At 53.3% G+C, this 24,509-nt stretch overlaps 2 protein-coding genes across 10 annotated transcripts; one reads left to right on the top strand and one right to left on the bottom strand.

Moving 5' to 3' along the window:
- Positions 1–2,404: 2,404 nt before the first annotated feature.
- SLC25A39 (solute carrier family 25 member 39) lies at positions 2,405–6,754 on the top strand. 5 transcript variants are annotated; one of them, XM_077164172.1, is made up of 13 exons: positions 2,416–2,537; positions 2,953–3,112; positions 3,366–3,465; positions 3,619–3,678; positions 3,794–3,838; positions 4,081–4,211; positions 4,567–4,634; positions 4,782–4,906; positions 5,095–5,268; positions 5,551–5,660; positions 5,927–6,008; positions 6,085–6,165; positions 6,268–6,754. In XM_077164172.1, the coding sequence occupies exons 3-13, from the start codon at positions 3,381–3,383 to the stop codon at positions 6,381–6,383; spliced, it is 1,077 nt and encodes a 358-aa protein (XP_077020287.1). In that variant the 5' UTR covers positions 2,416–2,537; positions 2,953–3,112; positions 3,366–3,380; the 3' UTR covers positions 6,384–6,754. The 5 variants fall into 5 exon arrangements, with proteins under 5 accessions (XP_077020285.1, XP_077020289.1, XP_077020287.1 ...); XM_077164171.1 differs by having other exon boundaries at positions 2,953–3,063; XM_077164170.1 differs by lacking the exon at positions 2,953–3,112 and having other exon boundaries at positions 2,405–2,537.
- Positions 6,755–7,462: 708 nt separating this feature from the next.
- On the bottom strand, positions 7,463–16,766 carry RUNDC3A (RUN domain containing 3A). Of its 5 annotated transcripts, none has more exons than XM_077164167.1 (11): positions 16,405–16,766; positions 12,643–12,758; positions 12,112–12,245; positions 11,851–11,936; positions 10,867–10,956; positions 10,691–10,771; positions 10,419–10,584; positions 10,147–10,304; positions 9,273–9,410; positions 9,053–9,159; positions 7,463–8,054 (listed from the first exon to the last, which is right to left on the bottom strand). In XM_077164167.1, the coding sequence occupies exons 1-11, from the start codon at positions 16,509–16,511 to the stop codon at positions 7,912–7,914; spliced, it is 1,326 nt and encodes a 441-aa protein (XP_077020282.1). In that variant the 5' UTR covers positions 16,512–16,766; the 3' UTR covers positions 7,463–7,911. The 5 variants fall into 5 exon arrangements, with proteins under 5 accessions (XP_077020282.1, XP_077020281.1, XP_077020280.1 ...); XM_077164166.1 differs by having other exon boundaries at positions 12,112–12,248; XM_077164165.1 differs by having other exon boundaries at positions 12,112–12,260.
- Between the last annotated feature and the right edge of the window lie 7,743 nt (positions 16,767–24,509).

The raw sequence follows: 24,509 nt of genomic DNA on the forward strand, positions 1-24,509 counted from the left end.
GTAAGCTAGTATTTTCCCACTGTTTAAGTCAACCCATTTCATGCTATCTGCTTTAAGTAGCCCAGGAAATTAAAATGGAGTCCACCAGATTTGATTCTGCTACTTTGCATCTGCATGAACCTGGCTCCGGGACAGAAGAGGTATAAGGAGCTATTCTTATCCATGCCTGGAACCGATGCATGCCAGGCAGAGGCCGAGGCAGGGCCTGAACCCAGGCACTGGGCCCTTTGAGGAACTTTCTGCCCGGCAGGTCCTGGGAGCAATCAATGATAACAGTCACTCTAGTCACTGAGTGCTAGCTGTTCACAGATATTGACTCATTAAGGCCTCACGTAATCCCTGTGAAGTGGATGCATGATTATCACCAACAGCTCAATTTATAAATGGGGAGACTGAGGCCGAGAGAGCTTGAGATACTTGCTAAAGCTTCCACGGCTGTAGGAGGCAGCTGAGATTGGGGCCAGATCTCTGCCTCCGATGTCGTGGTCCTCTGTCTTGAGGCAAGTACTTGGTGGTGCTGTGTCCTGAGGCCAGAATAAATGAAACCTTCTCAGGTCACTGCCGGGAGCAGAGCATCCTGACTGAGAACTGGGCCAACTGGGGACCCCTCTGGAGCCTGGCAAGGGGGGTTTGAATTCTTGCTCTTTCACTTCAGTAACCTTGATACTATCTGATGTCGGGGGCTTCTGGTTTTCATCTGTTAAATGGAAGACCGTGTGGAGATGTCCGGGTTCTACTCCCCGTTAGGAAATTCATTCAACACAAACACCTCAGTATCCTCCTATAGAAAATGAAGAGAATAACCTCTCGGCTGTTGGTTATAAAACTTATGAAATCATAACTTTGGGACCGTAAAGGACCTTAATGGCGGCTGGGTTCTCGATTCAAACAACAGTTTTTTATAAAATGTAGCTCTGATTATTACTCCAAAACTCAGCGATGGGGAGGGGGAGGGAATGGTGAGGAGGCATTCTCTGAGGCCCTGGTGCACTCTCCCCGTCCCCAAACCCGAGCTTCTAAGCCAAGGGGAGCCGCAAAACCTTTTCTCAGGGAAAGTTGATGGTTGGCCCGTTGGGATCCACGTGCTAACCTGCTGAGGGCCGGCGGGCTGGGTGGCTACAAGCCTCGGCGCCGCCACTCCGGGCCGGGGAAGGCGGTGACGTCAAAAGCACCGCCTAGCCTTCTTAAAGGCAGAGGCTCACACCTGGTACTCGTTTTTTATATCTTAGTGGAAATAACCCCCATGACAAAAACGCTTGTTTTAACTTTTACTATGGTAACATATATACAACATTACATTTCCTATTTTAGCCACGTTTATGTGAACAATTTAGGGTATTAACTGCACTCGCAATATTGTGCTACCATCACTACCACCCATGACCAAAACTTGTCCATGTCCCCCCCCCCAAAAGAAGTGTGTACCCATTAAACATGAACTCCCGATCCCCCACCGCCCTCCCTGGTACCCTATAACCTCTTTTCTGTCTCTAAGGATGGCTCAAAAGTTTTAAAGGCTTTTAAATGGTGGGATCTCCGGTACCGGAGATGCAGGCGCTGCAACGACGCCCGCCTGTCACGGGGGAGGTGGTCCCGGGCAGGGGCAAAGGGGAATCCTGGGCTCTTAACCCTGAACCTCAGTTTCATCTTCTGTAAAATGGGGGCAACAATCACCTACTTCTCAAAGTTCTGAGACCTTGGAGAAATAACAATGAGAAGTTACTGGCACATAACAGACAACGTAAAAATGCTGGTCCCTCTTTCCTTTTCTTCAATCCTCTCGCGACGGTGAGGAATCCGCGGCCCGAAGCCGTGCTGTAATTCCCAGGCGAGTTGGGCCCAGGTCTCCTGCTCCCAGGCCGGCCCGCACGGCACCCTAAGGAGTTTTGGAATTGGGCCTCACTCGTTCATCTCTAAAATGGGGGTGAAGCAAGTATCTACTTCATAAGGTCGCCAGGTAGTTGTAAAACCTCAGGGAGCCCCGCAGGTAAATATTTGCCTTTGCTATTTGATCGCCGCGCGACCTAGAAGCTTCGATTCTACCTCCCGCCGCTGCGCGGTGAGGCCCCTGAGCCAGGGGCAGGGTGCGTTTCCCACGCCCGTCTGGAAGGTTCGCGGGAGCACTGGCCTCCCGGTGCAGCGCTCGGCCTGGGGGGCTGTGGGGTGGGAGTTTGTCAAGTGAGATGCGGACCCGGACAGGCGCGACTGGGAGCCCGCGAGGCCTCCGACCTCAGCACGTGGACGCCGCAGGGCGCTCCGCCCGAGTGGGAAGGGCCAAAGCGGCGGCAAGTGGCCGGGGCAAGGCGGGTAGGGGAGGAGAACGCCAGTAGGCGGGGCCGGCGTACCCCGGACGTGCGGCCTGTCGGCCTGCGCGGGGGCGGGGCCTCGCCGCGCGTTCGGGGGAGGGGCTGGCTCGGTCGCTAGCCGAGCCGGTGTCGGTGGAAGCGGGCGCGCGCGGTCGCTGCAGAGGCGGCGGAGCCGCTATGGGCCCCTCGGGCTCCCGGCGCCGCGTGGCGCGGGCACCAGCCTAGAGCCAGGTGGGCGAGCGTGGGCCCGGATCGGGTCTGACTGGGGGACGGAAGCCGTAGTCGGGCCTCTGGGGGTCTCGGGGACGTTGAGCCCGGGCGGTAGTGGTGGGCCTTCGGGCCGACCTAGTCGGTCGCACCCGGCGCCCTCTGCACGCGACGCCGGGGCAAAGAGGCTCCCTAGTGGCGAGGAGCGATCCTGTCTCTCAGTCCCTACTTCCCGCCCCCTTGGGCTGCGCTTCCCGGCCTGTATTTTGGGGAGAGGGCAGAAAGGTAGCCTTCCTTTTCCAGTCTCCCTGCTTGCGGTGGGGGTGGGGAGCGGAGGGGCGTCCGGCTTCCCGCCTGCTGGCAGAAGGCAGGCGAACCCTTCGCCGCCATCGTATTTGTTTACTTGTTTTCTTCACTACCCTCCCCCACTTCTCCACAGCCGGGGCTGAGTGCTCGAATTGGGGGGATACGGGGCTGGCCCGGGCGATTTGAGCTTTGGGGCACTGGGGCCACCCCGGCGCCTGCACGTGAGAGGTGCACAGTGATCTGGGTGAGCGAATGGCGTTTGGGAATGGCGGTCTGCAGTCAGGCCACCCTGGGTAACTATCTCAGCCAGCTTTCCTCTTAACTGTTTGCGAAGTGAACTTAGCCAAGTCACCTCAACTTACCGAGCCTCGGTTTCCCGTTAGCCTGCTTTAAAAGATGGTAGTGAGGATTACTTGAAACAACTCAAGTTTCAGGTGAACGGTGGGGTGGGGGTTAGGTTAAAGCCCCAAAGAGCCAGCCCTTGTCTCATCTCTCCCCCACCCATCAAGTCCTGTTCTTTGACTTGATCCCCCAATTATTTTTTAGAATTGAAACAACAAGATGAATGACCAGGACCGAGGGGGCATTAGCCCCCTCCAACAGATGGTGGCTTCAGGCGCTGGGGCTGTGGTCACCTCCCTCTTCAGTAAGGCTTGGGGAACGGGAACAAGGACAGTTGGGGATGGGGACAGACTAGGGGTTGGAGGTGACTTAAATTGGAGTGGAAGGGGCTGGGTTCCAGGAGAAGTGGAAGGGGTAGGGTCCGGAAAGGAGCCTTCAGCACTGCCTTCCTCCCCAGTGACACCCCTGGATGTGGTGAAGGTGCGCTTGCAGTCTCAGCGTCCCTCAGTGGCCAGTGGTGAGTGCCTGACCCTGGAACTGGGAGGGGGTGGGCAAAACAACAGTCTCCGCAAGTTGGCTTCCTGGAGCAAGTGAGCTGTACTCCTGACTCAGGGAGCTGCCTTGTATTTTAGAACTGACGCCTCCCTCCAGACTCTGGAGCCTCTCCTACACCAAGTGTGAGTGCCCAAGCCGCAGGGAGCCCGGGAAGGGACGGAGGGGGGCAGGGAGGGTCCAGGGGAAGCAGTGTCCCAGTCTCTCCAAGACATCCAGTCTTCCAGTCACATCAGCGAGTCCTCTGTCCCACACAATACTCCCCCCAGGGACCCCAGCCTCTACTGGCCCTCTGGGGGTGGGTGCTGACCACCTCCTCACAGGGTTCCAGGGCCCTGTTATCCTAACGTTCCCTCCCCTCCTCCAGTGCCCTCTCTCCGATCCGCAGGGAAGTGCCTCCTGTACTGCAATGGTGTCCTGGAGCCCCTGTACCTGTGCCCGAACGGTGCCCGTTGTGCCACCTGGTTTCAGGACCCCACCCGCTTCACTGGTACCATGGTGAGAAACAGTTGTGCCCTGGGCCAGGCCCACGGGCTTTCCCAATGGAGTCACAGTTTGGTTGGGCAGCTGACCAGGAAAGAATGTGCAGAGCAAGGCATGCAGAGACGACCCGTTTAGTCTTAGAGAGCGCTGCCCGGAGAAGGTAGTGCCTCCGCGAGGATTTGGAGGGTGAACAGGAGTCTACCTGCAGCCAAGTGGGGAACCACATATATGAACATCTGGCAGCCTGAGGGGCCACAACCCCTCACTAGGAAGGGCTAGGAGCAGAGGCCAAGGACATTGGGCCAGCCCCCATCACAGGCCTTCCTCTTACCTATCCTTCCTCCCCGTGGGTTGGCACCCGTATGACCAGGATGCCTTTGTGAAGATTGTGAGGCACGAGGGCACCCGGACCCTGTGGAGCGGCCTCCCAGCCACGCTGTGAGTACCCTCGTTGCCATGTTGACCGGTCCCCGAACTCTCCAGTTCCCTTGGGGAGCAAGTTGGCCAGCTGTCTGGGCAGGGATTTGGGATGCCCAGGGAAGGCTTGGAAGGTTTGGGAATCCTGGCTGATCTCTGTCCCTACAGGGTGATGACTGTGCCAGCCACTGCCATCTACTTCACTGCATATGACCAACTCAAAGCCTTCCTGTGTGGCCGAGCACTGACCTCTGAGCTCTACGCACCTATAGTGGCTGGCGCGCTGGCCCGCTGTGAGCACAGCCCTGGGCCCCTGGTCTCCCTCTGTCTGCCCTGTGCCCGAGTCCAGTCCTGGCTCCCAGCTCCAATGTCTGCTGGCTTAGAGGATGGGGGAAATGTCCCGGGCCCCCAGATTCTGAGGCAGTGGCTGGGGACTGCTCTGTGGAGCCTTTGGTCTGAATTTTCCTCCTCTACCCTGCAGTGGGCACCGTGACTGTGGTCAGCCCCCTGGAGCTGGTGCGAACAAAGCTGCAAGCTCAGCATGTGTCATACCGTGAACTGGGCAGCTGTGTCCGGGCTGCGGTGGCTCAGGGCGGCTGGCGCTCCCTGTGGCTGGGCTGGAGTCCCACTGCCCTGAGAGATGTGCCCTTTTCAGGTAGGCACCCAAGTAATAGGGTGTGGGAGTCCTTGAGAAATGCACAAAGGGTCTATTGGCAAGTCTTGACTTGCTGCCACTCACTGTGCACTTAGCTTCTCTGAGCTTTGGGTTCCTTCTTTGTGAAAGGGGTACAGCAGGTAGGGTACTCGCCCAAGCTTTCAAGAGATAATTCCTGGAGGGTGCCTGCACAGACCCTGCCATCTACCTGGCAGTGGGTGATGGGTCTGGGGTCTACCTACTGCTCTCCTTGTCTGCAATGAGTGCACTTTCCTCCCCAAGCCCTGTACTGGTTCAACTATGAGCTGGTGAAGCGCTGGCTGAGTGGATTCAGGCCAAAGGACCAGACATCTGTGGGCATCAGTTTTTTGGCTGGTGGCATCTCAGGGACAGTGAGTTGACAGGGCTGAGGGATGACCAGCTGGGGTGTCCTTGGGGGCCTGAGGGTGGGTGGAGGTGCTCAGGGAAGGAGAAACTCTGCTCGTAGTGCATGGCTACCTGTCAGGTAGTGAGCTCACTGTCCCCAGCATACTCCTGGCCAAGGAAGGCACCCCTCATCCCTTCTGGCCCCAGGAGTCTCCTGTGGCTGGGTGCAAAGGATGGGGTGGGGGTGGGGGGTTCCTGGGAATGTAGACAAGTCCTCACCTTGCCCCATCAGGTGGCAGCCATCCTGACTCTGCCTTTTGATGTGGTGAAGACACAACGCCAGGTTGCACTGGGAGAGGCGGAAGCCATGCGAGGTGAGAGGCTGGCTGCTGGGGCTGGGCAGGCAGGGCCCTGAGTGGGTTGTGACTGAGTGGTCTCTTGCCCTTGTAGTGACACCTCCACGTGCTGACTCCACCTGGCTGCTGCTGCGGAGGATCCGGGCTGAGTCGGGCACCAGGGGCCTTTTCGCAGGTGAGTGTGTGTATGTGTCTGTGTGTCTGTGTATCCTTGCCCTCGATGGGGTTAAGGCTCCGGGAGCCTTGACCTCTGATCCTGCCCTGCCTCCTGCTGCAGGCTTTCTCCCGAGGATCATCAAGGCTGCCCCCTCATGTGCCATCATGATCAGCACTTATGAGTTCGGCAAAAGTTTCTTCCAGAGGCTCAACCAGGAGCGTCATCGGGGCCCTTGAAGGGGCAAGGAATAAGGATCCCCTCTCTTCTGGGGTGAGGGGTCAGGAGGAGACTGAGCCAAGTGCCTTTTCCTCAGTACTGAGGGGAGGGACCTTGTTCCCTTTCCCTCCAACCATGAGCCCCAGGGGGAGGGGCTGCTGTCCCTCTGGGCCCCCCTGTCCTTTCTTCCTGCTGCTCCCCACCCCCACGGATGATCACCTTCCCATCCATGGTTCAAGACCAAATCTGCTAATTCCCCTGCCTTTGTTTACCTCTGTGTTTGCTGTAGCTGGGCTTTTCCCCCAGGAGCCCCAAATCCTGGGCTTGTTTCTGTCACCTCCCCCCACCTTACCCTTGTTAATTCTTCAAGTCTAAAGATGATGAGCTTCTGTTCAGTGGCTGTGACTGGGGATTGGGGGTGGTGGCAGAAGGACTTGGTGAGTGATTTGCACAGAGGAGGCCTGGGTAGGGGCCCTGGTGCTTGGCTTGGCTGCCCAGAGAGGACCCACCCCAAACCCAATTTAGAGCAGGGGGTAGGTGTGGAAGGCGCTGGAGCGGAGTGTGGGGGACAGGTGGACACTAGTTCCCGGAGTGAGTCCCTTCGGGGAGGATCCATGTGTGGCGGGCAGGGTGGGAGGTTGAGACCTCCCCAACAGCACACTTGAGTGTCAGTAGATGAGGGAGGGTGGCTAAACTGCCAGGCTTTAGCCTAATGGCTCTTTTAGGCCAAGCTGAATTGCTCACGCCTGTGGAAGGAAAACAGCCTCACCAGAGTGTGCCCTTCTATCCTTCACACACACACACACACACAACCCGCCAAATGTTTAGCCTTTTCTCTCCCTGGGGTTGAGAGTTACTAAACAATATCCTGTTTAAGGGGCATTTTGCTGTCTTCGTCCTGTGCAGGACAGACCTAATACTAAAGATACTTCATACAAAATTACCCACTCCCTGAATTCTGACCTGCCTGCTCCCAGGGACCTGGTTGCTGCTTTCTGATCCATGTGTCACCTTGGTTAGGGGCCAGGCTCTGGCTCCCTGCCCCTCTGCTGGCCTCAGGACAGGCCCTTACCCAGCCCCATGTGGACAAGGATGCCCTCACGCCTGTGGTTTTTATTTGCCTGAGCCCCTCAGCAGAGATCCTTGCCCTGCAGCTGAGAAAGGGGTAACTCCAAGGGATACACAGGGACAGATGTGAGACGCATGAGAGATGGAGGTGTCACCTCCCGGGGAGGTTGGGGAAGTGGGCAAAGGAGAGGCCAACCAGGCATCAGGGTCACTGGAAGAATGGAGCAAGCTTCCCCAAGGGTGTTCCTGTGGCCCTGGTCCCCTGCTTCCTGGTCCAAGCGGCTTCCCTTCACAGCCCCTGCTTCCTCGAGCAGGAAGCTGAAATGGACAAGAGGCAAGGGTTCAGTCTCTCCTGAGCAGTCCCTGGCTGGGTGGGCAGCATTGTCTGGAAGGGTGGTCTGGATTGAGGAGGGCTCTGAGGAAGGGTGGCAGGAGTCCGTGGCCCCAGGCAGATGGGGCTGGCACTGCTCACGCCGCTCCTCAGCTGGGGCTCAGTGCTGGGCTGCCCTCAGGACTGTCGCTCACCAGGCACTCGTTGGATTTGAAGCTCGCCAGGGATTTGCAGCTGGGGATGGAGGCCAGGGAGCCGCAGAGGCCCAGCATGGAGGGCGTGGGGTCCTTCCCTGGGGAGAGAGGGTGGGTGAGGCTGGGCCAGTGGGTGTGTGTGCATGAGTGCGGTGAGGCCGTGAAGATGCAGCCCCGGGTCATCCCCCAGGAGAGTCCTGATCTCTTCTGGAGCACTTGCCATTTTCAGTTAGATCTTGGTTAAGGACTTGCTGGTGCCATGCACAGTGCTAGGCACAGGGACACTGTATTGTAATCATAACTTTATGTCTCTGTCTCCCCCTGAGGTACACCCTCTCTCTTTGTCCGTTTATTAAGTACACAGTGAGCACTTGCTCTGTTCGAAGCACTGGGGCTACAGAGAGTGAATGAGACGTGGTCCCTGCCCTCGCGGAGCTCACAGTCTTGGGGGAGACAGACAATCACAGTGTGATGAGGTTACACATCCAAAGCCTGCCTTGTCTCAAAGAAGACCTAGGGTCACTGATATGTGGTTAAAAAAGGAAAAAGAAAAAAAAAAATCCAGGCACAGGAAAACTAGGGTGGGAAAAACCAAGATGAAGCCAGGGATGAGAACACAAAAGGCATGCGTTGAAGTCCTGGACATTCGCTTGCAGGGAGCCGCTAATTTGGTTCTGAGCTTCCTGGCAGCCAAAGAAAAGGGGGAAAACAAGGGTCAGGCGAGCGGTTCACACATGCATGAAAGAAAAGCAAGTTAGGTTGAAGGGCTCCTCTAGGGTTCTGGAGAGCCCCATGAGGGTGAGGAAACTAAAAGTCCATTGAGCCCTCATCATGTAAAGAAATGCCACAACTTTAGTCAACATCCTCACTTTACACGTGAGAATGGGGCTAAACGGGGTGAGTTGATTGGCCAAGCTCACAGCCAGAGGCAGCAACTGGGATTTGCACCCCAGTGTGCGGTACTCCCCAAGCCAAACTTAATAGCTGTGCTAATCTCTCAGGAAGGGCCGAGTGAATGTAAGAAATAACTAAGGCCTGACTATAGCCCCTAAGGCCTTGCCTCAGCCCGGAGGGGTGCTGGGTTGGGGTTACTCACCGATGGGGCCCCAAGGCTCCTCATCCCGCTTGCCCTCTCCCAGGCGCTGGGAGTCTGAACTCAGACTGGCCTCAGCTGACAGCGGTTCCGTGCTCATGAAGCTGTGTCTGGCAGAGCAGAGAGCTGGATTTGCAGATAGGCCTAGAGCACCCCCTCAGATGTCCCCCACCCAGAGGAGGAATCAGCACTCAGGGTCAGGCAGCACCTGGCTGGGGCTTACCTCCGGTAGAGCTTGGGGTTGTTGGCACCCTCAGCCCCACTGAGCGTTCCCAGTGACGGCCACTGGTTGACCAGGGGTGTGGTGAGCTCCTTGGAGCCCTGAGTCAGGGGGGCGTGGTCACCCGGGATCAGACCTGTCCTGGGGGGGGAGGGGGGTCAGGCCTGGCTGGAAGAAGGAGCAGAAGTGGGGAAGGGAGGCTCAGCGGGGGGTGGGGAGAGGAGTTAGGAATGAAACCTGGATACAAACATAGGGATACAATGTTGAAGGTCAGTGAAGCAGATCCTGGGAGTTGGTGGAGGTGGGACCAGAGGTCAGAGGGTAATGGGGATTAGCTTACTAACACGGGGGCTAGAAGGAATGGTAAGGTGTGTCAGTTGGGGTGATGGGGAGGTCAGTGAATAGTATGGGAATCCCTGAAAGGTAATAGGGAGTCTTGGGAGTCATGATGGAAGTCATGGAGTGATGAATGGTTGAGGGGATGTTTTAGATCAGTAGGGGTGAGGTTGGGGGTCATCTTGGGGGAAGACGGCTAATATTGTACATGAGGGGGTGTTAAACTGTGAGTAAGGCAGCAAGCAGTATTAGAGGGCAATATGAATAATGTTGGATGGCCTTTCTAGAAGGTAATTGAGGTTGAAGTGGGGAGACAGTTGTTGGAGGGCTCACTGGCCGTTTCTTTGGGGTTCTGAGGATAATCTAGAAAGTGGTTGAAAGGATGTTTAGGGTGAAGGTGATGGGGTCAGTGGGTTGATGCTGTGGGTTAGTTGAGGTGGGTGCTAGTGTCAAGAAAGGTGATGGAGTCATTGCATGATGGGGGTTCCCGTGATGGGGGTGAGGTGTTCAGGGTGATGGGGGCAGGGTGGCCGGCGCTCACAGCTGCTCCTGCAGCTCCAGGATCACGCCTTCCAGCTCCCGCTTTTCCCGCTGGTTCTGCGCCGCCGCTTCCTCCAGCTGCAGCTGCAGCCGCCGGTTCTCGGCCTCCAGGTCCTTCAGCTGCGACTCGCGCAGACGCACCAGCTCCTCCAGGTAGCCCTGCGGGGCGCCGGTTCAGTCCGGGCGGCAGGGCGAGGGGTCCCAGCTGCCGCCCGGGTGGGCTGTGCGGGTCCCCGCCTGCCCCCGCAGCCCCGCCCCCCGCGCGCCGCACACCTTCTGCGCGTAGACGATGCGGAACTTCTGCTCCATCTTGTGCCACTTGCTGTACCAGCTGTCCTCGTCCGTGACGAGCGGCAGGTACGGGTGCTCGGGCGAGTTGTCCTCGCTCGTGCTGCTCTCGGCGCTGTGCCGCTCCTCCTCGTCGGTCAGGTAGTCGTAGCTTGAGGGAGGAAGCAGTGGGCACCGGCCGGCCCCGAACCCGCCCCCTCGGGCGGCGCGACCAGGCTCCCGCGCCACCGACCCAGGGCCGTCCCCGGGCTGCTCACCTCTGGGTGAACTTTAGGTAGGGTGTGTAATCAATGACCACGGGGGTCTTCCCGTCCAGCACTTCGCCCTTTAGGCAGAAGCTGAGGAGAAGGGCCACAGGGTTGGGGCGGTAGGAGGAGATGGGCCATGGAAGGCGGGGAAGGGGTCCCCTCCACCCGCAGTGCTCCCGTCGCACCTGAAGTCAATGGCGCTCAGTCCGATCAGCATCCCTGTGAGGACAGTAGCTTCCTCCCGCAGCATAATGGCCCCGGAGTCATAGAACCTTCTGTGGGAAGAGGGGCGGAACCAGTGGCGCAGCGTTCCCCCAGGAGCCCCCACCCCACCGGTGTGCTGCGGGCCTTACTGCACAGTTTTCCTCGAGGAAGGTGTTTCCTGCCTGCTCACACGCGGGTATGGGCCCTGGGGCTCCCTGGGAAGAGACCCCCGCTCCGTCCTCTGACCCCTTTCCCACCCAGAACAGGTCATCCTGATCGGTGACAAGAGGAAACAGCCTTAATCACCACTGCTTGGCACACAGTAGGTGCTCAAAATACACGTTAATCTGAACTCTGAGGACAGATTAGAGATAACTACAAGTCAGAACAGCAGGTTCGATCTGGCCATTTCATGACATGTGTGCGTGTGCAAGTGTGTGTGTGGAAGGTACACGCCCACACTGTACCAGCTTCAAACGTCCCTTCTCACTCCAGCGCACACTGTGACCCCTGCCCCAGCGACCCGTTCTCTCTGCAAACCCACCATCCAGGGGTTGGGGCTCTGCCAGCTGGGACTCTGGGTAGCAAGTGCAGAACTGCTGCTATTATTGGGGAGCAGGTAGGGCTCTGTGTTGTAGGTCATGGAACGTGGCCACCAAGTAAAATGATGCAGTGTTGAGGCTTGTCCAGAGATGTGTCCAAGGGTAGAGCTGGGCATGATGGGAGTGGTGCTGGGGAGTGCTGGGGGCCAACGGAACCTAGAATTTGACGTGGAGGTGATGGTGGTGTTGCTAAAAGTATGATCTGGGACTGCAGGCTGGGGCCAACTGTGGACAGTCTGGAAGAAGAACCCTAGCAATGCATCCTGGGACTTGTAGTCCAGATATCAAAGGTTGCAGCTGGAACTTAAAGCACAGTGAACCTGAGCACTGGCACCTGTGGTCGGGCTGCCCAACGCATCTGACCTGGTAGTCCTGGTGTCCCTTAGAGCCGTTGTGATGTATTCTGACATGCGCTTCTCCATCAGGGCCACCCGGATCCATGCCCGGCCCTGCAAAATATGCTCACCTTCACTTGTGGTACCAGAGGTACCCCATGACTGGCTGTGGGTCTGGCTTCCTGGTCACCCCTGGGCAGGGGTGAGGACCAGTGAGCAGGCCAGCAACCTGTATCCAGAGTGGGGTGGGGGGAGCCACGCTGGCCCGGGCCCAGCCCTGGCCCCTCACCTTGGCCCGGGCTGTGCTGATGTTTTCCATGCTCTCGATGCTGCTCACGCAGTTGTTGGGCACTTTGCTGCAGGCCAGCCGGATGTAGTCCCAGAAGCCCCGCTGCCCGTCTGAGCTGAACCAGCTCACTGGACCTGCTGGGGCACAGGCTGAGCCAGGGTAGGGAGGGGGGCTCAGCAAGACCAGGGTGTTTGGAGAGGCTCCGTGTCACGGGCACACACATGTACGTCTATAGATCACCCATGCACACATATAGTGCCTACCCTGAGCACGCTTGCACACATGTGCATGTACGCAAAGGGTACACCAACAGAGAGTTGTGTCCCATTGATGGGGCTTCTGGGCATCTGCTGTGCCCAGAAGACCCTCTTCCCCTCTTCCCAGCTCTGCATGTAAACTTCTGTGCATGGTCTAGAGTTGGGGCCAGGATCAATATGGGGTTCCAAAAGCTGTGGTGGGTGTCAGATGTGATGGCTCGAAGGCAAGGGCTGGGAGTTGGGAGGGCAATGGGGGACAGGAACCCCAGCCTACCTTTGAAGCGGTGGCTGAGGATCTGCTCTAAAATGGCTGCAAAATTAACAAACTCCTCAGATGAGTCATCGATGGGCTCGGCCGTGTACTTCTCCAGCAGTGTTTTCACAGAGAACCTGGTTGGTGGAGGGAGGGAGACAGGACAGGGGGCCGTCAGGTGGGAAGGCAAGGTGCTGGTGGTAGAGGAGGGATGTCAGGCAGAGGGCGGGTGGGGCGATGGGCAGAGAAGAAGTCAGGAATGGCACAGATGTGGTGAGGGGGCGGAGGGGGAGAGGGGGGCAGCAGGTGAGAATATAGTGACCACAGGGCTGCGGTGACGTGGGGAGAGAAAGTGGCAGGTGGGAGACTGATTGGCAAGGTGTGTGACAGGAAAGGTTATAGCCAGAGAGAGAAAGCTTTGAGAACAAGGTATGAGAGGGGGATGAGACATCAGGGAGAAAGCTGGGTCACCAAGAGCCCGGGGGACTGTCCCAGAGCCCCATTTTTAGGGGAACATCTCCCCTAAAAATGTGTGTGTGTGTGTGTGTGTGTGTGTGTTTGAGTCGGGGATTATCCAGGAGAAAAAAGCTGAAACAACCTACCGTCCCTTTGGGGCTTGGGGGGGGGGGTGTGTGGTTACCTGTGCCAGGGCATGTGAGTTGGCACCGTGCACACGGAGCGTGGGCATGCTTGGGTGGCCAGGTGGGCAACTGGCACACGGGTGCCCCCCTTCCCCCTTTTCTTTCCCAGCTCGGCCGCCCACACACCAGCTGCCCAGAATCCAGCCTTGCAGAGCTGGTTGAGGAGGTGTGGGTCTGACACACAGACTGGGTGGGAGGGGACATTGGCAGCGGATCCCTGGAAGGGGGTTTAGGAGCCCAGACACCTGACTTCTCAGAGATGAAAGGAGCCAAGGGAAGCCAGTGGGGCTGAGGGAAGAGCCAAGCGGCCCTCATCCCTCTTGGCAATTCTGTCCAAAGCCTCAGGCTTCTCTGTAATCCATGCTCCTGCAACCCCTGCCCTTGCAATCTCCACCTGCTGTTTCTGCAGTAGGGTGGGGCAGGGATGAGGACAGGCTCCTAACATCCCACTGCTGCCCTGGTAAAGATGACAGAACAGGAGGGGTGTCAGGGTTATGCAGGCTGCTTAGAACTGTCACCCCCCCCCCAAGGTATATAAGCCCTTACAGTGTGGCAAGCATTATATTTACATGTATTATCTCATCCAATGCTTACAGCAGCCCTGGGAAGTAGAGTCTCTTATCATCATCATCATCATCTCAACTTTATAGATGAGGAAACTGAGACTCCAAAAGGTTGATCTGTTCGGGGTCATGCATCTAGCCTGGGGAGGGGTCAAGCAGGTGTGGCTGATTCCAAAGCCCTTGCTCTTTTTGCTCCCTCCTGGAGCCTGCTGGGGACTGTCATGATCACCAAGGCCCTGTGCAGCCACAGCCTCTGTGGCCCTCATGCTGCAAGGCTCTAGCCCTCGAGTATTGGCTTCTGAAGCCCTCAGGCCAATGGTCCAGCTGAACCCACAGAACCTTCCCTTTCCTTTTGGGCTGAGAGTTGGTCTGGCCTGAGATCAGAGCCAGGTAAGGGTGGAGCTGCACTAGAGAAGGCCTGGTGGATTCAAATACTGCTTTTTTTGTAATACTATGTGACCTTGGACAAGCCACTTAATCTCTCTGAAGCCAATTTTCCCATTGTAAACAGGAATAATAGCGCCTGCTTCATTAAATATTGGTTTGCATCCCCGACAGGACTGGGAGAAGGTAAATGTGTGCAGGCCAAGAGGAGCTGGACCATTAGTGGGGAGGCTGTCCCTGTTGAGCAGGAGCCTGCGTTTAAGGCATTAGCTGGACTTCATTATCCAACCCGCCTCCTCCAGTTTCTTCTGGTCATCTGGGTCAAGCCTCGGTGGAGGCCAGGGGCTGGGTTCAGTGTGGCAGCCATCTGCCATCTGCCCGTAGGGGTGCTGCAGAGTGTTTCTTGCCCCTGGGAGCCCCGTGGTGTGCTCTGGGTTAGGAGATGCGGTGCCTGCTGAGGGTTACCATGGTGATGGGAAGGCCTGGGCCCAGGGGAATGCATGGCCTGTTACATGTTCTGGGAGCCGGAGGCGACCGTGTGATGGCAGTGAGGCAGCAGGAGCCTGAGGGGTTTCTGAGTCTTTATCAAGCCTGTTCCGCCCAAACCGTACAGCTTACTCCTGTGCTCTAAGACCACCTCCAGACCACCAGAACCTCTGCGTCTCCAGCCCAGGCTAGGGGGAGTTTCCCTGTTCCCATACGCACTCGAGAGCTACAGCTATCTTGACAGGCAAGAGAAAGAAGAAGGACCTGGGAGTACAGAGTGAGGAGAAAGTTGAGAGGGCTGTCATCAGATCAGGGCTGCATTCTGTCACAGTCATTCTCTGGGGTGGCTGTTATACCCACCCGTGTACCAGGCATGGGGATAAGGCACTCAAGGCCCAGAGTGGTTAGGATAGTTCACCAAGGCTGCACAGCTAATACATGATGATATAAGGGCGTGAACCGAGGACCATTGGCCCCAAGGGCAGGAGTCTTCATTTTAGAGCACATTGGCAGGGTTGGAGGTGGTGGTGTGTGAGGGTAGAGGCAGTGGCCTGAACTTTGGGCCAGGCCATAGCTGCACTCCCTCCCTCCATAACATTCAAGGTGTTTTTATGGATGGTCTGATTTGCCCAGCACTGTGCTGGGCACTAAGGATGTGATGGTGTGAGATAGATGCAGAATGGTTGAGTGTGTGCTCAGAAACCTTGAGGGAGCTGTAGGGGCCAGGGGCCAGGGCACCAGTGTGCAGGCGGCTAGGGCTGGCAGCTGAGCCCTGCATGTGGGACCATCTGCCCTGAGAGGGCCTACTCCCCAATGCCTGGGAGCAGGACGGCAGGAGAGGTTGCAGGTGGAGAAGGCAGCTGGCATGGGGACCCTCGAGGGAGAGGCAAGTATTGGTGGGGGATGCAGGGAGTTTGTCTGGGTGGCTGGGCACGTCCTGCCTCCAGGGAAAGATGGGGAGGGTGAGTCACTGCAGGATTGAAGTGGGAAAGACCACTTCCTGGGCCCCAAGAAGGCAGGCAAATCTCCCTAACACTGCGACAGCCCCACCCTCAGGGCCATCTAGAGACCGATGGCCCTGTCCCCTTTCTCCTTCCCTCGAGCCCAGGGGACACAGGCTTCTGTAGCTGGGCCCTTGGTCCTTCCCTTGGTAGGGACAGCAGCTCTAACCCTTCACTGGATGGATTTGGGGGCTTTGCCCACATTTCCAAGCGACTCTGCTACAGGCTGCAGCTGCCCAGAGATAGAGGAGGGCACAGAGTCCCTGCTCCAGGATTTGTGGATAGCAAAGTCCCAAGACAATGCTCCACCGCAGGGAGACCAGGCTCTGGGCATTTATGCCCCTTCAGTTCTCCTCTGCCCACCTCACAAACCCCCCACCCCGACCCGACCCCAGCAACGGAGCCAGCCAGGCCCCCCTCCCCCTCACACACAATGTCACTTCCTGGTTCTCGCAGGAAGCTGCAATGCCAATAAAACACCCCCTCCCCCTCAGGCCCTTGGCCAAGAAGGGTAGGTAGCAGACTTCCAAACCCCCTCCCCATTCTGGACCTGCGAGGGGCTGTGGCAATCTTTTTAACCCTTTGATCCCCTTCCTTTCCACTCGGCTGCGGTGCCTGCTCCCGCGGGCACGCTCAGTCCGGGTTTCCGCAGCCCGCCCCAAGCCAGCTCCCGGAGCGCCCCACCCCCCGCCCGCCAACGGCGCCCACCTGCACACGGTGATCAGGTTCCTACGCTCCACGGCCACGTTGCGGGAGGACGCTTTCTTGGAGGACAACCCTAGAGCCATGGTGGTCTGGACAAAGCTCGCTTCCATCCAGATGTGCGGCTACTGCTGCCGCCACCCGCTGCCCCCCACCCCGCCCGGTGCCCCGGCTCCCCCGCCGGCTCACGGCTGGGGCCTCTGCCCGCCGGGGCCCCTCGACCCCTCGACGGTCATCTCCCAGCCTCAGCGCCCGGCGCCCGGCCCCTTCGTTCCCTCCCCCGGCGGTGACACCAGAGCAAAACAAGGCCGGGGAGGGAGCTCTCCGAGGTGCTGAGCCGGGGCCTGTCACCCCCTCCCCCAGCCGCCCGGCCCCCCCGCTGGTGACGTCAGGACCCCCGGGCCCCGCCCCGCGGCAAGCAGGGGACCAATCCGCCGAGGACGCAGGGTTTGGTGGTGAAAGGGGAAGGGCCGAGGCCCCAGGGATGTCGGAGGGGGTCCCCTGGAGAGGCAGGGATTGGAGAGAGGAAGGGGGGACCACTGGCTGTCCCCCGCCCCCACATTCAGAGCCCGGGACTCCTCGTCCCGCGTCTGTGAGCTCCGACACCTCTACTCTAAGCTTCTGACCAGAAATTGTTAGTGTCTGTCCCTGATTTCTCCCCCTGCTGTCTGGGGAATGGAGGTCCTCACCTCCGGTAACCCCACTCTAGCGCCGCCCCCACCCCATCGCCCCTTTCAGCATCGGCCTTCTGAGACCAGGGCACTGGCTGCATCCGAGAGTTCAGGTGGCTGACCCTGGAGGCTAGGGAACGATCAGAGGGACTGCGTGTCGTTTTGTCCCTCTACTCGTGCTTGATTTGTCGGTCTGCCTTGTGGAGCCAACTACTCCAATGGTGGGGGATGGGAATCCAGAACCGCTCAGGACTGTCCCGAGGCTCTGGGGATGTTCCCAGCACTGTGGGGCCACAGCAGCTGGAGGGAGTGGCAGTTAAGGCACGGCTTTCCCTCAGACCTACCCCCTCACACAACCCGAGTCAGCAGCGCTAAGGGTTAACCCTTTGACTGCCAACATTGTTGCAGGATGCTGTCAACCCACTCTAAATGGAGTCACTGATCCCGGTGCAAGGCCACCAGGGCCCTGCAAAGCTGGTTGCAGCTTTTCCAAGTAGGTGGGGAAATGGAGCATAGTCTTGCTTCCCTGCTACCCTTTGCCTCTCTATTAGTCTCCCACATCCTGCTTCCAGCTGCTCCATTTCTCTATTTCTCTATTCAATCTGCCTAAGGTAAGGCAGCCGGTTCCTCTTTCGGGCACTGGAATGGGCAGCTACCAAACAAAGCCTTTCTAGGCTGATCGGAGGGGCTGCACCCCTTCTCTCCATCCAACCTCTGGGACTTCCATCCCAGGGCTCAGCTCATTAACCAGCTCTTGCCACCCACCTAATTCACATTCCTGCTTCTATTCTGCTAATCTATAGCCAGAGTCTCTGCGTTGATTTAGATGCTCACCCAGCAGACAGCAATTCTGTTACCACCAACAAAGGAGGAGAAGGAAATGAAGGACTTAGAAGCTCCCAACCCTTGTTTGGCTCCCTGAGAGCTAGGGAGAGGGTTCTGACTCCTAGCAAGGGAGTCAGAATTCTTGAGTTCTTGGACCTAAGACTTGGTCTTTTTAGTTCCTCCTCTTGCCTCACCTCTCTCTAGAAGCCCTTCTAATCATCCAGCCTCCAGCCCATAGCTAGCGGCAGCATTGATGTTCTTTTGTTTTATTAAATTGCAAAATATATCATATGCATAAAAGCAAATAAAGTATGAACAGTTTAAAGAATATTTACAAAACAAACATCTGTGTAACCCCCTCTCAGGTCAGGAAAATGAACACTATCTGCCCTGGGAGCTCCCTTGTGCCTCTTTCATATCTCATCTTCATCTGTTCCCTCAAGAGGCAAATGCTATGCTGACAATTGTGATAATCATTTATTTCATTGCTTTTCTTTATAGTTTTCTTATCTATGTAGGTTAATGTGGCCAGCTTTACAATTTTATAGTAATAGAGCCATATTGTATGAATTTTGTAATTTTGCATATCAAATAGAGTCTAGTTACAAAAATAGAAACCACATTAAAAATTTCAAATAGAGGGCCATGGTGGCTCAGTGGCAGAGTTCTCACTTGCCATGCTGGAGACCCAGGTTCGATTCCCGGTGCCTGCCCGTGCAAAAAAAAAAAAAGAAAGAAATTTCAAATAGACAGGATAAAGTATGGGGAAAGGAGTTGGAGGACGAAAAGAGCAAAAAAGAGAGAGAGAACACAGAGACATCCCAAACTAGTAATTGAAGGGAGCAGCGAGGGCTGAGGGAACAAAAGGGAAGAGATGAGGTCACAGCAATCTCGGAGCTTGGTGGAGGGATGCTGTTGAGTTGGCGCTCAGACTCTGGGCCAGGCCACCCTGCTGCGGCTCATTCCTTTGAGGAGCAGCTACAGGGCTGGTTCTCGGAATGTAGAAGAAGCTGAAGACTGGAGGCGACTTCCGATGAGCGAATGACAGGAATATGAGCAAGAAAAAATGGGAAGTCCCTTCCCCCTTCCTCCTGCCTTCCAGTCACTCCCTCGTGCCTCCTGTTAGCAGAACCAACTAGAAGGCCAGCTAGCCGTGGCATCTGGGAAACCAGTTTGAAGCATCTGATGTTCCACCCCGCATCAGAAAGCAGAGAAAAGAAGAATGAAGTTGGAGCTGAATGGTAATAAGTAAGTAACCGGCACAGTCCACCCCCTGTCTACTCAGCACCCATACCCACCTTTCTACCCGTATTTGGACAATAGCAACTTCGTGACCCTGCCTAACAATGTAGCGTGTCCTTCACTCAAACGAAGATGCTCTTCCCCCTTCTTTAAAAAAAGAGATGCAAAGTCCCAATAGTAACGGTATCCATCTCTGGGTGACAATAATATCCTCATCTGAGGCAAATGGCTCACACGTTGATGCTGACCCTGACTCCTCTCAATGACAAGGGTCAAGTCTCATCAGGGACCCAGTGGAAAAGAATCACCCCAGCTATGGGGGGAAAGGAATTATTATACTTGGGGGTGGATCTTGAGGGTGTTGGACTGGGATCAGGGGGTGGGATAGAAGGCTGGATTAGGGAGAGTTTACTGATCTGAGGGTGTTATGGTTTGAAGCATGTGTACCCCAGAAAACATCTTATTTTTAATGCAGTTTCATTGAGATATATTCACATACCATGTAATCATCCAAAGTACACAATCAGTGGTTCACAGCATCATCATATAGTTGTGCATTCATCCCCACAATTTTTCAACATTTTCATTACTCCCCCAAAATAAAAATAAAAGAGCCCCCCAAAACATCCTATGCCCCTTATCCCCCCCTATTATTTATTTATTATACTTATTTTTTTTCTTATCTGTCCGTACACTGGATAAAGGGAGTGTCAGCCACAAGGTTTTCACAATCACACAGTCACATTGTAAAAGCTATATAGATATATACAAACATCTTCACGCATCAGGGCTGCTGCAACACGGTCAACAGTTTCAGATATTTCCTTCTAGCTATAATAATCCACTAAAAACTAAAAAGGGATATCTGTGTAATACTTAAGAATAACCTCCAGGATGACCTCTTGACTCTATTTGAAACCTTTCAACCACTGAAACTTTATTTTGTTTCATTTCTCTTTTCCCTTTTGGCCAAGAAAGCGTTCTCAATCCCACATTGCTGAGTTCAGACTCATCCTGGGAGTCATGTCCCATGCTGCCAGGGAGATTTACACCCCTGGGAGTCATGTCCCATGTAGAGGGGAGGGCAGCAAATTTACCTGCCAAATTGACTTCAAGAGAGAGGCCACATCTGAACAACAAGAAAGGTTCTCTACTTAATTATGAGTAGGCTTATCTTCTCCTTTGCAGGAATAAGTTTCATAAGGGCAAACCCCAAGATTGAGGGCTCGGCCTATTAAATTGGTAGTCCCCCATGCTTGTGAGAACATCAGGAACTCCCAAGTGGGGAAGTTAAATATTTCCACATTTTTCCTGTCCCTCAAGGGGGCTTTGCAACTACTTCTTTATTCTCTGCCCAGATTACTCTGGGATGTGTCGGGACATAACACTAACCTGTACAAACCAACAAGATCACATTCCTTATTCAAAGTTCCATGTAATTATGGCGTTCAAATAAACTGACCGTACAAGTTAAATTAGATAGTGTGCTACAGAAAATATAAATTTTGCACCAAATAAACATCTCTCCCTTTGGTCTCACACAGAAGTTGAAGTTTTAAAACATGGTCACTATCATCCTTTATACTGTATTCTGATTTACCTTAGTTTTAACCAGAAGTGCCACATTCGTATCTCTTATTGATGTCTGATCTCTTTTTCATTTTTAAACAGTTGCTGTATTGAGTAATAATGACTTTCATAGCTGTAAACTCTAGCGCTGAGCCACAGGTGTCAAGCAGATACCCAAAGTTCCAGGGGACAGCCAGGTTATATACAAAGAGCTCAGTATCTCAGAATTTAGAAGTAATCATTATATCTCAGGAACAGATGTGTGTGCTGTAAAAGCTTACAATTTAGGAATCTTTACAATAAGACTTCCCCTGATAACTTATGCTCTCCGATTCAATTTTCCAAGTTTGTACATTATTGTTAGTCCGTGTTAGTGAGGCATTATAATATTTGCCTTTTCGTTCTGGCTTATTTCACTCAATGTACTGTCTTCAAGGTCCATTCACCTAGTTGCATGCCTCACAAATTAATTCCATCTTGCAGCTACTCAATATTTCATTGTATGTATACACCACAGTTCACCCTTCCTTTCATCAGTGGATTGCAAATCAGGAATACTGCTGCCATAAACACCAGTGAGTAAATGTCCACTCATGTCCCTGCTTTCAGTTCTTCCAAGTATATACCTAATAATGAAGTTGCAGGATCATATGGCAACCCCATACTTAGCGTTGGAACCACCACATGCCCTCCAGAGGGGCCGCTCCATTCTACTTCCCTACCAGCAGAGAGTAAGTCTATCTCTTTTTCTGCATTTTCTCCAGCACTTGTATCTTTCTGTTTATTTTTTTCCTAATTAAAATACAGACTTTATTTGGAGTCACCATCTTACCTACTAAGGCCATCAGTTTTTTTCTGTTGTGCCAGGAGCCATTTTAGGATATCATACTGCGCTTAATGTCATGTCTCCTTAGTCTACTCTAAACCATGACAGTTTTTTCCTTGTCTTTCATGGTCTTGATGCTTTAGAAGAGTTCTCATCAGGTGTTTTGTGGAATGCCCTGCAGTTTGGGGTTGCCTGATTGTTTTTTTTAACTTTTTTATTGTATAGTATAACATATATACAAAGCAAAGAAATAAAAAAACAATAATTTTCAAAGCACTCTTCAACAAGTAGTTACAGGACAGATCCCAGAGGTTGTCATGGGCTACTATACCATCATCTCAGATTTTTCCTCCTAGCTGCTCCAAACATAGTAGACTAGAATATTTTATCACCACAATCGCCTTTTCTTTCTTTCTTTTTTTGTGTGAAAATAACATATATACAAAAAAGCAATAAATTTCAAAACACAGCACCACAATTAGTTGTAGAACATATTTCAGAGTTTGACATGGATTATAATTCCACAATTTTAGATTTTTACTTCTGTCTGCTCTAAGACACTAGAGACTAAAAGAAATATCAGTTTAATGATTCAGCAATCATATTCATTTGTTAATCCTATCTTCTGTGTATAACTCCACCATCACCTTTAATCTTTCTGTCCATCTCTTTAGGGGTGTTTGGACTACGGCCATTCTAACTTTTTGATTTTGGAAGGTCTGTCACTAATATGAGGTAGGGAGATAGAACTAGCTGATGTTCTGGAGAGGCTGGGCCCTCTAGGTTTCAGGACTTAATCTGGTCCAGGGACCCAACTGGAGATTGTAGGTTTTTGGAAAGTTACTCTAGTGCATGGAACCCTTGTGGAATCTTATAAATTGCCCTAGGTGTTCTTTAGGATTGGCTGGAATGGTCCTGGCTGGGGTTTGGCAGGTTATGATAGGTGGCAATGTCTAACTGAAGTTTGCATAAGCTTTCTGTTTATTTTTAAAATAATTTTATCCACATACCCTACAATCCATCCTATATAAACAATCAATGGTTCACACAGTTATTCATTCACCACCATAGTCTATATGAGGACATTTCCAGTTCTTCTGCAAATAAAGAGGAAATGGGAGAAAAACTTGAAAATAAAATTTTTTAATGAAAAAAATAAAAAGGAGAAACAACACCACCACCAAGAATCCCATACCCTTCCCTTATATCCCCCTTTCAAGGACATTTAACTTTGGTATAATGCCTTTGCTGCATTTACTGGAAGCATATTACAATGGTACTGTCAACTATAGACTCTAGTTTGCACTGACTGCGTTTTTTCCATATACCATCCCGTTCAACATCTTGCAATGCTGGCATTCATTTGTTCTCCCTCATGTAAAAACATTCTTATATTTGTACATTTAATTGCCATTATTGCCCACTCTAGGTTTCACTCAGTTATACTGTCCCAGCCTTTATCTTCTCTCTCTCCCTCTGTTGTCATACATGCCCCTGGCCTTCCTCTTTCAACCATATCCACATTCATCTTTGTTCAGTGCACTTAAAATATTGTGCCACCATCAGACAGTATTGTGCTGTCCGTTTCTGGATCTTATCAATCCTGTTAAAACATTTGGCACTCCTTCAGCTTCAAATGCCTATCTTTACCTTCTTTCTATCTCTTGATAACCTGTTCTCTCAACTTTACCCTCAAAGTTTGCTCATTAATATTAATTCATATTAGTGAGATCACGCAGTATTTGTCTTTTTCTTTCTGCTAATTTCACTCAGCATAATGTCCTCAGGGTTCATCCACATTGTTACATGCTTCATGACTTTATTATGGCTCACTGCTGTGTAATATTCCATTGTGATGTGTGGATCATAATTTGTTTATCCATGCGTCCGTTGATGGACATTTGACTGAATGATGCCACTATAAACATCAGTGTGAAAATGTCCAAACATATTCTTAAATTTAATTCATTTCTGTGGTCATAAACCCATTGTAAGTAGTACCTTTTGAAGAGGTTACTTCAGCTAAGGTGTGGCCCAACCCAACCAGGATGGTCTTAATCCTATTACTGGGAGTCCTTTATAAAGGAATAAATGGAGAGCAAGAGAGAGAGAGAGAGAGAGGGAGGGAGAAGGGAGAGAGAGAGTGGGGAAAAGAGAGAGGGAAGCAGACAGACATGAAAGTAAGAAGCTGAAAGCAGCGAAACCCTGAAGAGAAGGGAGAGACCAGCAAATACGCCATACGCCTTGCCATGTGGCAGAGGAACCAAGGACCTCTGGCAGCCAGTGTTCAGGAAAAAAGCATCACCCTGATGATGCCTTGACTTGGACATTTTCCCAGACTCTAGCCATAAGCAAATAAACTCCCATTGTTCAAATCTATCCCATTTCATGGTATTTCCTTAGAGAGGCCTAAGAAACTAAAACATGGGGCATTCTCCCAAGACTCAGAATTGAACATTTTAAAGGTTTGACAAGAACACCTGGAACCAGTTGTAATACGCTGTTGGGGTACATCTTTAAAGTTTAGGAAAAACTATGAGTTACAACAAAAGATGTGGAGATGTTGGGAGTTCCTTGGCAGAGTAATGGGGAAGGGGTCAAAAGGCTCAGAGAGGTGGGCATGCCAAAAATGGAATTATTATATAAGACCAGTGTCATGGATTACATCATGCCACCCACAAAGCATGATCAAAGCTATCCCCAGTCCTGTGGCTGTGAGCTCATTTTTAAGTGGGCTCTTTGAAGGTGTTATTAGTTAAAATAAGGCTAAACTGAGTCAGGATGGGCCTTAATCTGTATGACTGGAGTCCCTGAAGGCAGAGGAAATTTGGACATAGTGAGCAGGAGACAGACAGGGAAGGAGACAATGATGTGACCAAGGCAGAAACTGAGTTACGGCTGGTAAGCCACTGCCAGAACACTGCAGATTTCAGGAAAAACATGACCCTGAGACATCTTAATTTTGGACTTCTAACCTC

The sequence above is a fragment of the Tamandua tetradactyla genome, chromosome 6 (genome assembly GCF_023851605.1).
Source record: "Tamandua tetradactyla isolate mTamTet1 chromosome 6, mTamTet1.pri, whole genome shotgun sequence".
In the NCBI taxonomy this organism is placed as follows: Eukaryota; Metazoa; Chordata; class Mammalia; order Pilosa; family Myrmecophagidae; genus Tamandua; species Tamandua tetradactyla.